This window comes from Penicillium malachiteum, assembly GCF_028827825.1.
Source record: "Penicillium malachiteum strain IBT 17515 chromosome Unknown utg000002l:1.0-8849297.0:1.0-8852440.0, whole genome shotgun sequence".
Taxonomy (NCBI): Eukaryota; Fungi; Ascomycota; class Eurotiomycetes; order Eurotiales; family Aspergillaceae; genus Penicillium; species Penicillium malachiteum.
The window spans coordinates 6,944,884-6,957,077 of record NW_026643095.1 but is presented as its reverse complement, the minus strand read 5'-3'; the positions used below and the strand labels follow the sequence as shown (position 1 = coordinate 6,957,077).

The 12,194-nt window shown below is 48.6% G+C and overlaps 4 protein-coding genes across 4 annotated transcripts; 1 reads left to right on the top strand and 3 right to left on the bottom strand.

Moving 5' to 3' along the window:
- Positions 1–500: 500 nt before the first annotated feature.
- N7483_005566 (uncharacterized protein) lies at positions 501–2,054 on the bottom strand (the record flags this gene model as incomplete). The annotated part of the gene is made up of 1 exon (XM_057089003.1): positions 501–2,054. One exon carries the CDS (start codon positions 2,052–2,054, stop codon positions 501–503), a length of 1,554 nt encoding a protein of 517 aa, XP_056948832.1.
- A 1,886-nt stretch (positions 2,055–3,940) lies between these two features.
- Positions 3,941–5,276, bottom strand: N7483_005565 (proteasome regulatory particle base subunit RPT6; the record flags this gene model as incomplete). The annotated part of the gene is made up of 4 exons (XM_057089002.1): positions 3,941–4,199; positions 4,278–4,953; positions 5,041–5,063; positions 5,116–5,276. The coding sequence occupies 4 exons, from the start codon at positions 5,274–5,276 to the stop codon at positions 3,941–3,943; spliced, it is 1,119 nt and encodes a 372-aa protein (XP_056948831.1).
- A 673-nt stretch (positions 5,277–5,949) lies between these two features.
- N7483_005564 (calcium/hydrogen antiporter) lies at positions 5,950–9,592 on the top strand (the record flags this gene model as incomplete). The annotated part of the gene is made up of 5 exons (XM_057089001.1): positions 5,950–6,079; positions 6,174–8,029; positions 8,090–9,031; positions 9,097–9,260; positions 9,328–9,592. The coding sequence occupies 5 exons, from the start codon at positions 5,950–5,952 to the stop codon at positions 9,590–9,592; spliced, it is 3,357 nt and encodes a 1,118-aa protein (XP_056948830.1).
- Positions 9,593–9,989: 397 nt separating this feature from the next.
- On the bottom strand, positions 9,990–11,932 carry N7483_005563 (FGGY-family carbohydrate kinase; the record flags this gene model as incomplete). The annotated part of the gene is made up of 3 exons (XM_057089000.1): positions 9,990–11,048; positions 11,104–11,664; positions 11,732–11,932. 3 exons carry the CDS (start codon positions 11,930–11,932, stop codon positions 9,990–9,992), a joined length of 1,821 nt encoding a protein of 606 aa, XP_056948829.1.
- Between the last annotated feature and the right edge of the window lie 262 nt (positions 11,933–12,194).

The window sequence follows — 12,194 nt, the reverse complement described above, 5'->3', positions numbered from 1 at the left end:
AATTTAATAGAGTGGAGTAGGATTAAAAATATCCTAAACTTGTGACGCTATCGAATAAATCTCGAAAACTCCTCCGCTTGAATAAAACCTGCCCAGGTGGGAAATCTGATCGCTTAGAAATCATAATCCTTTTAACGTCTTCCGTTTCGCATCAATGTTCGGATTCGGTCATTTGCTCTAGTATTGTTGCACCAGTCGCACTGGGGATGGTATATTAGCTGGGGCACAAAATAACAATATAATCAAGGGAAACACACCATTTTAGCAGAGCATCCCACATTGTGATCAATGCAGTAGGCACCACCGCAGCCCTGGCAATTGTACTGACAATCCAGCTTGCACGAAGCACACTAGAAATCCGTTAGAACATTTGTTTGACTAAAGTGATGTAGAAAGTATTTAGAGCTACCCACAGTTGGTCCACATTCCCAGCAGTCCTTGCTCACGCCTGGTTCAAGATTCTAAGAATATGTTAGCAACTCATCAAGCTATCAGATCTGTTAGAATTTCCTTACCTGACGTCGGCGAGGGGAGTCATGTCCCTGAGGCGGGCGCACGGCAGTCTGATGTGGTGACAGGCTCATCTGAACATGTTGAGGATTGGGTAGACAGCTGGAACAGAACCACTTATTGCATCGGTGGCACCAGCGATCAGTCAGGCAGTCTGTACAGCGCGCAATGAGTAAAGGGTGTTTTCCGGGAATCTGCTCGGGGCGCTTGGCAGCAGCAACACTAGATACATGCAATGGCACAGGATCCAGTAGGGGGAACTGGTGATCTGGAGATTGACCCCAGATTGCTGGTCCCTCTGGTGAACTGTGACATCCATCGCAGCCTCGTGGGCCCAGGGCCACTGTGGCGATGGCTGGGCCTAGAAGCGAAGCCTCTGGGGCAGGATTATCTTCATCAGTAGAGGAATAAAGATTGACATCATGGCGTGGTCCACGACAGAGTACAGCATCAAATGCAATGATTCCTTCACATTTCTGTAAGGTCTCAGCCCAGCCATCCTCCAAGCTATGCTTGAATAATTTGCCTGATGGGCTGTACCATTCATTTTGCTGGGGTCTGGGAATTGTAGAGACACCATCATCTTCGTTGTCTGATGATGCAGTGGAGGAACTTGCGCTTGAGGCCTGGGCCCGTCCATTACGAGAGCCCCACCAGTCGTGAACCCGGCGTCGTACGGGGGTCCGGGGAGCCTTGACCCGGGGTGAAAAGTGGTAGATACCCTTCACTCGTGGAGTTCCCTGGGGGCGGGTAGGTCGAACAGCATATTGAATCAGCTGCATAAGTTTGCATTCATTAAGGTGTTGGCATTCACGGATTGATAGGATGTTGACATTGAATCGGTCACTGAGGATGATGTCTGACACAAGATCAGTGGTCACAGGTAAGCCATCCAAGACCAATGTGCGAACATCTTGCAACACTGATCTTTTCTCCAGGCTGTTGAAAATGTGTCGCAGTGGGGCTGAATAAGCCTGATCCTCTGTCTGAGTATTATCCTGAGACTGGGGCGTGGTAGGAAGCTGTGCTCCCTTGCAGTTTGACAGGTCAACGTGTCGGAATATGTATGGGGTGCGAGTCACCATGCCATGCATGAGTTGTGATGTTGATGCGAGAGCAATCAAGGATGGGATCGAGAGGTAGGGTGCAACATGATCCAAGATCAGACTATTGCTCAAAGCCCGCTCAATCGGCGCACGTCGTGTAACGGGTGCCGTTTCTAGAGACAATGGACTTGGAATCATTTTCTCTTGGGGAAGTTCACAAACGACAGGCTCCAGCCCTAGTTCTTTAGCAGTCAAGCGACGCGATCCATAAAAGTCAGGAGCACGGTTGATGAGGTTCTGGCGATATGCGGCCATAGCACCAACAGCAACTTCATCGCCAATGCTAAGGAACGGGGTAGGAGGCTGAAGCTGTTGCAAGGCAGCACGCGCCTTACCCAGCTCCAACTCTAGGAGACTGATAGTAGATTGTAGAACTGCTGGCATGGCTTCGTTGTCGGGGTTTATTGTAGAAACAAGATCCAACCACAAGTCGGACATACCGTAGTAGTCCGGGGATTCTTATAGTTTGGGACACGGGTGTCTGGGTTCCACTAAGTAAGGCCGGTGGAGTGGGGAATCAGGGACGTGGGGGGAGATGACGGTAGAAATAGATCAGATCGGCTGATCTGGGAACATGGGTCTTCACCGAGATAGAAGAAAACAGCCTAGTGCGAATGTCAAGCAGCGGGACGGAAACAAAGATCCGGACGGTGGAGATGGTGGAACGGTGTGATAGAATTGATTGAATGGTGCCAGGTAGGAATTGGATTATTCCATTGAGTAATGATAAGAGTGTCGGTCAGCGCGTTACGGATGATCCCAATAGAGTAGGTCCGATAATGCGGGGATCAATAGTATGGTGATAGTAGCTGTTTGCGGATGCCAGGTGGTAGATGTCTGCTACTAGTACACTGATTGAGGCTTGGAATTAAAGACCTTTCGAGGGATAGAGTTTCTATTAGATCTCTCTGTCTTATATCTTTAAAGGAGAGAGGAAAAAAAGGGAGGTATCTATATAGACTATATGGAACAACAGGAGTCTATCACTATGACAGATAAGGTGGCGATGATGTACAGCAAAAAAAGGAAGGAGAAAAAGAAAAAGAAAATAGAACACCAATGGAATGATCCAATGATCCACGGTGCACACAGATGGCATGTTTTTGGGAAAGATATACATAAGTGCGTAAGGAGGAAGAACAGGGGCAAAGTACTCAATACTTAGAGATCATATGAGATAATAGTATAAAGGGGAAGTACTTAATACTTAGTACTAAGACGGAGTAAATCCCCCCCGGAGTCCACACTCTCCACTATCCAACCCCCACTGATCCGCTGGTCACGCGGTTAACTATGTATCCACTTTTTATGGACATATTTCATCGTGGTAGGCAATGCGATATCAGGACGGAATTTGATTTCTATAATCAGACTTGATCTACACTACTAATAGGTATCAAGATTGACACTTTTCAACAAATCCCTTTCTACCCGATATACATACCGGGTATATACCCCCAGCCCTGGATCTACTTGTCCTTCGTTCTCTGCGCTCAGTACGGAGTACTTCGACTACTAGTGAAAGCCGCTAAGTGTGCAGACTGCAGCAAACTGCAGTTTAATCCTAGACTGCCAAGCCAATAATTCACCAGGTGAAGATCATCGGAAGATCAACGCCAAGCAGTTGATCTGACATTCTCCTAAAGATAACCATGATCTTCTGCACAGGTCTATCCCCGAGAACTTCAGCCAAGACCCCAAGGGATGACGGCCAAGCCAATAGGTTTCTCCTACCTCTTTCCAGGCCGCAGTTTGCTTGGGAACACAAAGAGTGGCATACTGCCTAATGTGTACGAAGTACGGAGTAGTATTTCTGCCGTTAATGGCCCAGTCCGATGATCGCCTCAAAGATTGGACCGCAAAGTACATGTACCCTGCTAGTGCTCAGTCTTGAGTGAGATTTACCCTAGGGTACGACGTACGAATGACTCCATATACTGTCACTTTAGCAAGTATGAATTTCTCTATCGCCAAAGAAATAATTAGATGTAATAAAACCTTGGAATCTTTGCCAAAAAATTGTTTCTGCACTATTGATGAGCCACGTACACAGTCTTGGCCAAGAATGTGTGCCCAAAAAGTGCAGGGATGCCATTGATAACTGAGACTTGAAACCTTGGAACTATGGGAGAAGGGTGCAGTTGATGCATGAAAAGGTTTCTTGGGGACTGCAACATTAAATAGACACAAGGCATATGCGAGTCATTTCTACGAGTCCAAAGGACCTGATTTGAAAGTGGAAGCCGCCGAGAGGGATGAATACGTAGAGACAAACTCAGCCCAAGAGTCAGATTAGAACTAGTGATACATGACGAACCAACTATCTACTTCCACAACTTAGAGACGGCAACTTCCTTGTCATCGTGCTTGTTGAGGATCTTGGCAGTAGCAAGGTCGAAGTCCTCCTGGGTCACATGCACACGTCGCTCACGCAGCGCATACATACCAGCTTCGGTACAAACTCCCTTCAGTTCGGCTCCCGAGCATCCGTTCATTTTCTCGGCGATCTTGGTAAGGTTGATACCACGAGTAAGGTTCATTGAGCGAGAGTGGATCCGTAGAATATCCGCACGAGCCTCGACCCTAGATCAGGCAAATAGTGGTTAGTATTGTGTTCGTCGGGACTAGGTTGTGCCGCAAGAGGGAAAAAGGGAAACTCACGATGGAGGTGGGAACTCAATCTTGCGATCAATTCGCCCGGGTCGCAGCAAGGCCGGATCCAGGATGTCCAATCGATTGGTTGCCATAATGATCTTGATGTTCTTAGTTGGCTCGAAGCCGTCCAGTTGATTCAGCAACTCCAGCATGGTACGCTGAACCTCAGAATCACCACCTCCTGCCGAGTCTATACGACTGGATCCAATACTATCAATCTCATCCATGAAGATAATACTAGGTGCATGTTCACGGGCCATGACGAACAGCTCACGCACCATTCGACTACCCTCACCAATGTACTTTTGAACCAATTCTGAACCGCTGACTCGGATAAATCGACAATCCGTGTGATGAGCCACAGCTCGAGCCAGAAGCGTCTTACCGGTACCGGGTGGGCCATATAGCAAGACACCCTTGGGCTGTGCAATACCCAGAGATTCAAATAGCTCGGGGTGCTTAAGACCGAGCTCAATAACCTCCTTGATTTCTTTGATTTGTTGGTCCAATCCACCGATCATGTCATATGTGCTGTCGGGAACCTTCTCCACCATCATGAGCGAAACGAGGGGATCGACGGAGGATGGGAGCATCTTCTCCAGCTTGTATGAGTCGGAAAGAAGGGCGACCCGCTTGCCCACGGTAAGCTTGGCAATGTCTACGCCATCCGCGATATCGACGACTGGATATTTGGCCCGCGTTAAAAAGGTTGTGTACCAAGCCAAGGCTGGGCCCCAGGCAGGTGGCATTCAACAGGATAAGGACTTACCGTATTTTCCCCTCCGGGTGAACCTTAACCAGGACCTTCTTGGTGCTCATCACCTTGACAACTTCACCAACATACGAGCCAGGTTGCTGCAAAAGACCGAGCTCCTCCCGCAACAGACGCACCCGCGAGTTGTAATCGTTGCGCTGTGCCTCTAATCGTCGTAGAACTGCTTGACCCTGGATAATCTCCAGCTTCATCCCCTCGATCTTATTGCGGTAGTAATTGTCGAGCGCCATGTTGAAAAGATGACACTAATGGAGATGGCACGGGCTATTGACGTCCACAGAGGGATGGGAAATGTTGGAAGGAATTCACTACTTCCGCCCTGAGAAACGTGTCCAGAGATGAGGTCAGAGACAGAGTGAGTAGCGTGTGGAAGTGCGAGGGCTGATGGGTATGATGGCAGTTGAGATGATCTAAGATGTCACAGTTGGAGAGCTGTGGAACCAGCTCCCAGGTCTCTCGAAGCTGCGGGAACCAAACACATGATCTTGACGCCCGATAAAATAGGTGTCAAGGCAACGAGGCTCACTTAAAGACAAACAGTACAAACATATAGCTCCCCACTTGATAAGTCATTGGACCCATGATTGGCGGCGAACCACGGGTCATCTGCTTATGTAGTTCTCCACGCGGATTTGATGATGGAGTTGATTTGCAGTTCATTTACTCTGTACTCTATCATCTGCATCTCAGCTGATGCAATGATTGAGATCAGACCCGTTTCATCCACCCCGCCATGTAATTGCGAAATCATCGTTACTTAGTTGATCCCTGTTATTTTTGAAGGTTCTTTTTGATCTTTACTTTTTACTTTTTGTTTTTCCTTTTTTCCGTTATTCGCGGGGCTAGGATTTTCCCACTCCTGTTATCTTGTCCTATTCGTTGGACCAACACAGCTCCCCTGAAATGGCAGGCGACACAAAGGACTCCGAAATCCCCGAGGCAAACCGGCTTTCGGGGATGACAGGGAATGAATACGCTTCTGGATCATCTATCCCGGATCCAAGATCAACGTCCTCTGTGCGAAGAACTTACGGTGAGACTGCACTTCCCGTGTAACAGGAGGAAGAAAAAAAAATTTAAAAAAAGTAATGGAAAAGTCGCATAATCAAACTGACCTCCGCAATTAGGAACCTTGGATACTGAGTCCACCTCTGAGATGCGCTATGAAGAAACTCAAGAGGATCTCTCGACGCGCGCCTTTACCTCATCGTCCACAGCTCCGGATAGGCCTAGAAAGCCATCGGTTACCCGCCGCATGTCCTCCAAACGCCAGGTACCCCATAAAGGCCAGGAATTCTCAACTGATGACGACCTAAAAGAGATCGAGGAGGATATTGCATTGCAACAGGCCTCCACCACCATACCATCTCCGAGAATTCGCCCCTTGCGTGCCCCAAGTTCCACTCTGCGACGACGCCCCAGTGCTCGTGCCCAACCGAGTCCGCTGGCACAAGCTGACCCGGACAACATCAGCTTGGAAGATCCTGGTCTGCCAAAGCAAGGCCTGGAAGCCTCAGGCGAGCTTCCGCCGCTAGAGCAATCAGACGGTGGGAGTGATCTTGACAGCGTAGATGATTCTCAGCACGAGGACGAGGACGACGATGATGAGGCATCGACAAGTGATGCGGAGAGCTTCACGCTCAAAGATCGGCAGCAAGCCATTAATGAAACACATCCATTTGGTATTCGAATTTGGAAGCCGGCCCTATACAAGAAGAGCCGATCGGTGGAAAAGACGGCAGAGGGAGATATTCATTCTTCCCCGGGAGGTCGTGTTAGTCCTACCATATTCTTAGCTAATCTTCTGTGGACGATATGCTTTGGATGGTGGCTTGCTTTGGCTGCTTTGCTGGCGGCCATCGCCTGCTTTTTCTTTGCCTACTCCTCCAGCGCCTTGGCTTATGGGAGAGTTTTCTCGGGTCTTTCACGTTATCTGCTTTACCCCTTCGGCTCTTTCGTTCTTCTCCAGACTGATGAAATTTACGCTGAAGAAGACGAAGGTGAAGGTCGCAGTATCAGCGAGTATGAGCAATGGCAGAATGGGGACTTGGAACATGGCCGATTATTTTTTGGTCCACGCAGAGACCGATCACTAGTAGGACGCCGACGAAACAGCGTGGATTCCGCAGGCGAACAAGATAGTCTGCTGGGCCGGCCCCAGCGAGGACAAGGCCAGGATTCGCAATTCTCTCATTCTAAGCGTCGTCTCTTCGGCCGCGGTGAATGGACTACAGGTCGAGTCGTGTTCTTTATTTTCTTCTACTTCTGGGTTGGACCCTTGACGCTTTTGGTGTCTCTTATCTGCTGGCTACTGGTATTTTTTATTCCAATGGGTCGTGTGACGCTCGTCCTGGTGAGCCATCTGCGACGCCACCCTCTCGCCCTGTCTTTCCATACCGATACCTCATATGCAAGACTCAGCTCTGGTTCTTCTTCGCCCTCTATCCTCCTGTGCACATACCGTGCCGCTGGAAGCAGATACTGGAAATACACAATTGATGGCACAAACATCTTTTTCATTAACCTGCTTGGGGTCGTGCTCTTCGTCATTGTCGACTACCATTTTCTGAGCAAATTTCTGGGAGTAGAGTCGTGGTTGACCCATCCTGGGCTCATTTTCACACTCGCCTTGTTTTCAATCATTCCTCTGGCGTATTTCATTGGCCAAGCGGTTGCTTCTATTTCTGCCCAATCTTCGATGGGATTAGGTGCTGCGATTAATGCATTTTTCTCGACCGTGGTAGAGGTCTATCTCTACTGTGTTGCACTGACAGAGGGCAAGGCTCAACTTGTGGAGGGCAGCATCATCGGCAGTATATTTGCCGGTATTCTTTTCCTCCCGGGATTATCCATGTGCTTTGGCGCTATCAAACGCAAGACCCAACGGTTCAATGTTAAATCTGCCGGTGTAACATCGACTATGCTGCTATTTGCAATGATCGCTGCATTTGGCCCTACTCTATTCTACCAGGTTTATGGCAGTGTAAGTGGCCCCTATACTTCAAGCATGATAGACTGAGCTTTTTACTAACCAGCTTTGCAGCATGAACTCAATTGCCACTCGTGTTTTGCACAGGGTAACCAAGAGAACCGAGATTGCCGTCAATGTTATTTTACCCAAACGGCGACGCATCAGGATGTATTCTTTCAGAAAGCAGTCCAACCGTATGCATTCGCCTCCGCTGGCTTCCTGTTTCTATCATACATTATTGGTCTTTGGTTCACTCTGAGGACTCATGCCGCCTTGATCTGGGCTACTGAGAATGAGGAGAAGAAGGCATCTCAAGCTGCCCATGATATGATGTCTTATGAGTCAAGACATATGCTTTTCTCAGGGTCACCTGAGGCTTCTGGTGCGCTCACTAATCATAAAGACTCGATTCGGGATTCTCAGCTGTACAAGCGGATCCTGGGCCAGTCGTTAAGACACGTTGGGCTAGAAGATGGAAGTATCAGTACCTGGGAACAGACTGATAATAGCTCGATAACAGAAAATCGGAACAATCCTCTTCATCTGGTGCCGCCATCAAGCGGCGGTTGTGATGATCGGAAAATCCCCAAGGCCATCCGTGGTTTAACTGGGGAGGATAACGAGCGCCTTGTACGCCAGGTCACGGAGGTTGCAGCAACAGCCGCAGCAGTGGCGGCTCGCGATGCCGCTCGGAACCGGAAATTTACTGGTCAACAGAGTACCGGCCGTCATGCTGGTCGTAATTTGGCGGAGCAAACCAAGCCGGCTCCCGTCGAGGAAGCAGAGGATGTTGGTCTCCCCACCGAAGCGGCTCACGCTGGTGGCGGCCATGATGCTCCAAATTGGAGTAAAGTCAAGAGTTCAGTCATCCTCCTTAGCGCAACTCTCTTTTATGCCATTATTGCGGAAATCCTTGTCAATACCGTTGATGTAGTGCTGGAGAGCGTGGACATTGACGAGAAGTTTCTTGGTATAACCCTTTTTGCTTTGGTGCCTAACACCACCGAATTCCTTGTAAGTTGGCCCTTCTCTAATTAACCCCTGCCCACTACCACCCATGATACTGATACTCCTCACAGAATGCTATTTCCTTTGCAATGAACGGCAATATCGCTCTGTCTATGGAGATTGGATCGGCCTATGCCCTGCAAGTCTGTCTGTTACAGGTGCCTGCCCTGGTTCTATTCAGTGCCATATACACCAGCTCGATCGACCCAGCCGAGCTCGCCAAGCACTCTTTCAAGTAAATTTCAACAAAACTCTTACAGTGATGTACCAATGGCCAGCTACTAACAAATTCCGTTCTATAGTCTTATCTTCCCCCAATGGGACATGATCACCGTCATCCTGTGTGTCTTCCTCCTCTCATACGTCTACGGTGAAGGCAAGAGCAACTACTTCAAGGGCTCTGTCCTTGTCTTGACCTATTTGGTTGTTGTTCTCGGATTCTATCTGTCGGGATACAGCAACATGGATGGCATGGGCGTGGACCGATTCGACACTCTCGCTCTGGGCTCCAGCCGCTCAGAGAAGTTTTATACCATCGGCCGCACGCAAGCCGGTGTGGCATATTAGAACAACTTTTACTACAGGTGGACCACCACCATAATGGTTTGATGCCCGAAATTGCCTAGATCCAGTATCTTGGCCATGATTCTTTGTCCATTATTTTTCGCCTTGTACGTAGCGCATTCATGCTTTGGGCGTTTTTCTTTGCCGCTTTTTTTGTACCTTGAATCGGTTTCTTGCTAGACTAGGGAAATATCCATTGCATGTATTCTTATTTCAGAGTTTGGTCCAATGGTACTCGAATGACATTGCTCAAGTGCTCGATTCCAGTTTGTCCTTTTCTCTTGCTTTTTCATTGTCATTATAAGCCTTGCATGTTGGATTGTAGAGTAAAGCATGCCCCTCTACTAGGCATTTTCAACCCAAATCTCTTCCCAATGCGTGTTCATCTTAGACCTGACGATTAAGCTGAGCCCCAATCACCCACAGCCTCATCGACTATCTGACGGTACTTTTGCTGCTTGAAGCACTGCTCGAGGAAGACCTCATACTTCGCTTTCAACAGTGCCTTCTCCTTCGCATCTACCGTAGGCAATACCTTCTTACCAGGCTTGCTCATACGATCCATAATCTCCCACAGATTCTCGGTCACACCCTCGTCATTGGCACTAGCAGCCTTTGCACCAAGCATGGCAGCACCATGACATACTGCGGCATGAATGTACCGTGGAATCACGACAGGCATATCACAAGCAGACGCAATGAGCTTAACAAGAATATCGTTCTGGCATTGCGAGCCTGACATGAAGATCGAGGTGATTTTGTGGCCGGAGTTATTCATTGTCTCTACGATTTGCTTGGTTTGCAGAGCAATGAATTCCAGTGTGGCGTAATAGTAAACAGCGAGACCGTCGACCGTTTTATCACTCGTTAAACCGAAGATAGATCCCGTCATGTTGGGATCAGCGATAGGGGATCGATTACCCCAAAGGTCACCGTAGAAAAAGAAGTGTCTCCCTAAGTAAGAGACAGATGGGGCATTCTGCTCCTGCGCCATTTCTTTGAGGTGCTCGTTCAAGTACTCGTAAATATTGGCATGGTAGGATTCGGCGACTGAAAGCGCTTGGTTGAATGCTGGGTGTGTTTCAATAACATGCTTTAGTAATTCACCAGTCGCAGACTGGCCGCCTTCAGCCATCCAATATCCCGGAATGATTGTATCTCGGTATGGACCCCAAACCCCATTCACGAAGACCGGGTCTGGAGACATGGCCAGATGACAGGTTGAGGTTCCAGCAACTGCTGCAAGGCGGGAGAAAGCCTGCGCAGGATCGTTTTTGGCGACCTCGTTGTTTAGCTGATCGGCATCCAAATTGACCTTGGCTCCAACTGTACCGATCCAGCCAGCATATGCGTCAATAACACCGCTACCAATTGCGATGCCGGCGGGCAAGCCTAGCTCCGTCGCAGCTTTTTCACACAGATGCCCGACGAGCTCGCCAGCACTTAGGTAATCTCCATTCTGCGTGAGAAAAGATTAGCAGGAAATTTCATGTCCATATTTTGGAAAGGCTCACCACCCCGTCAACGCCGCCCATGCGCTTAAAATTGTCCTCTGTCAGATCACCCAGTCCGATCTCATGTAGGAAATCCTCTTGCCAACCCTTGACACTCCCGTCCACTCCAACAGGAACATATCCCTGTTTGCAGACCACACTGCAAAAGCTGCGTTTCTCATTGCCCGTTGCGATATGGGTAAGTGCATCTGCCAGGTCAAAAAACTGGCACTTATCATATAGCTCTGCAGGCATATTATTCTTTAACCAAAGAACTTTAGGAACCTCCATTTCCACGGACATGGTGCCTCCAACGTAACGGAGAAGATTATGATTCGTGGCATTAATCTTCGCCGCTTCATCTCCAGGACGGTGATCCAGCCACAGAATGACATTTCGATCCGAGTCAAAGTTCGGTCCCGTCACTGAGATGGGTTCATCGGTCTCGGTATTGAATACAGCCAATGAGCAAGTTGCATCGAATCCGACACCACGGACAGTCTCTGGGTTAACATTCTGTTCGCTGATGGCTCGTTGCACGGCTTTACAGATGCAGCGCCAGATATCAGATGTGGATTGCTCCTATAAGTACCTCGTTAGCCTCGAGTGAAATTCTGTAATTGTTACCGTGTATAGAGTGAGATCATACATAGTAGCCGTGCTCCGGTTGCCAGAGTCCAATGTTTTCTGAGGCTAGGCCTACAATGTCTCCCTTGGCATCGATGATGCAGGCCCGCGCACTACCTGTCCCCACATCTATACCGATGAAATGGTCCATGTGTACTGACAGATCATTGCGGGGATCCAAGGAGGCCTGTCGTGAGCCTTTACGGTAAGGCAAAGAGGTCATGACTACGTTCACAAGTCGAAGTTGGTTAGTCTGGGGACTTCGATGGGAAGTGAAAGTTGGGTTCAGTTGAATTGTGGGGTGAGATGATAAGTTTCGGTCACTTTGCGGGACAGATTAGCCGGACCTCGGGAGGGTTCAGTATGGGGAAACAACAAGAGATTTAAGCAGTGATTCGAGTGTTGTTATTATTCTTGGATAAAGTTGTGGCAAGCAAAATTCAATCCATTGATATTAAGCACTTAAGAAGAGTTGAGAACATTTT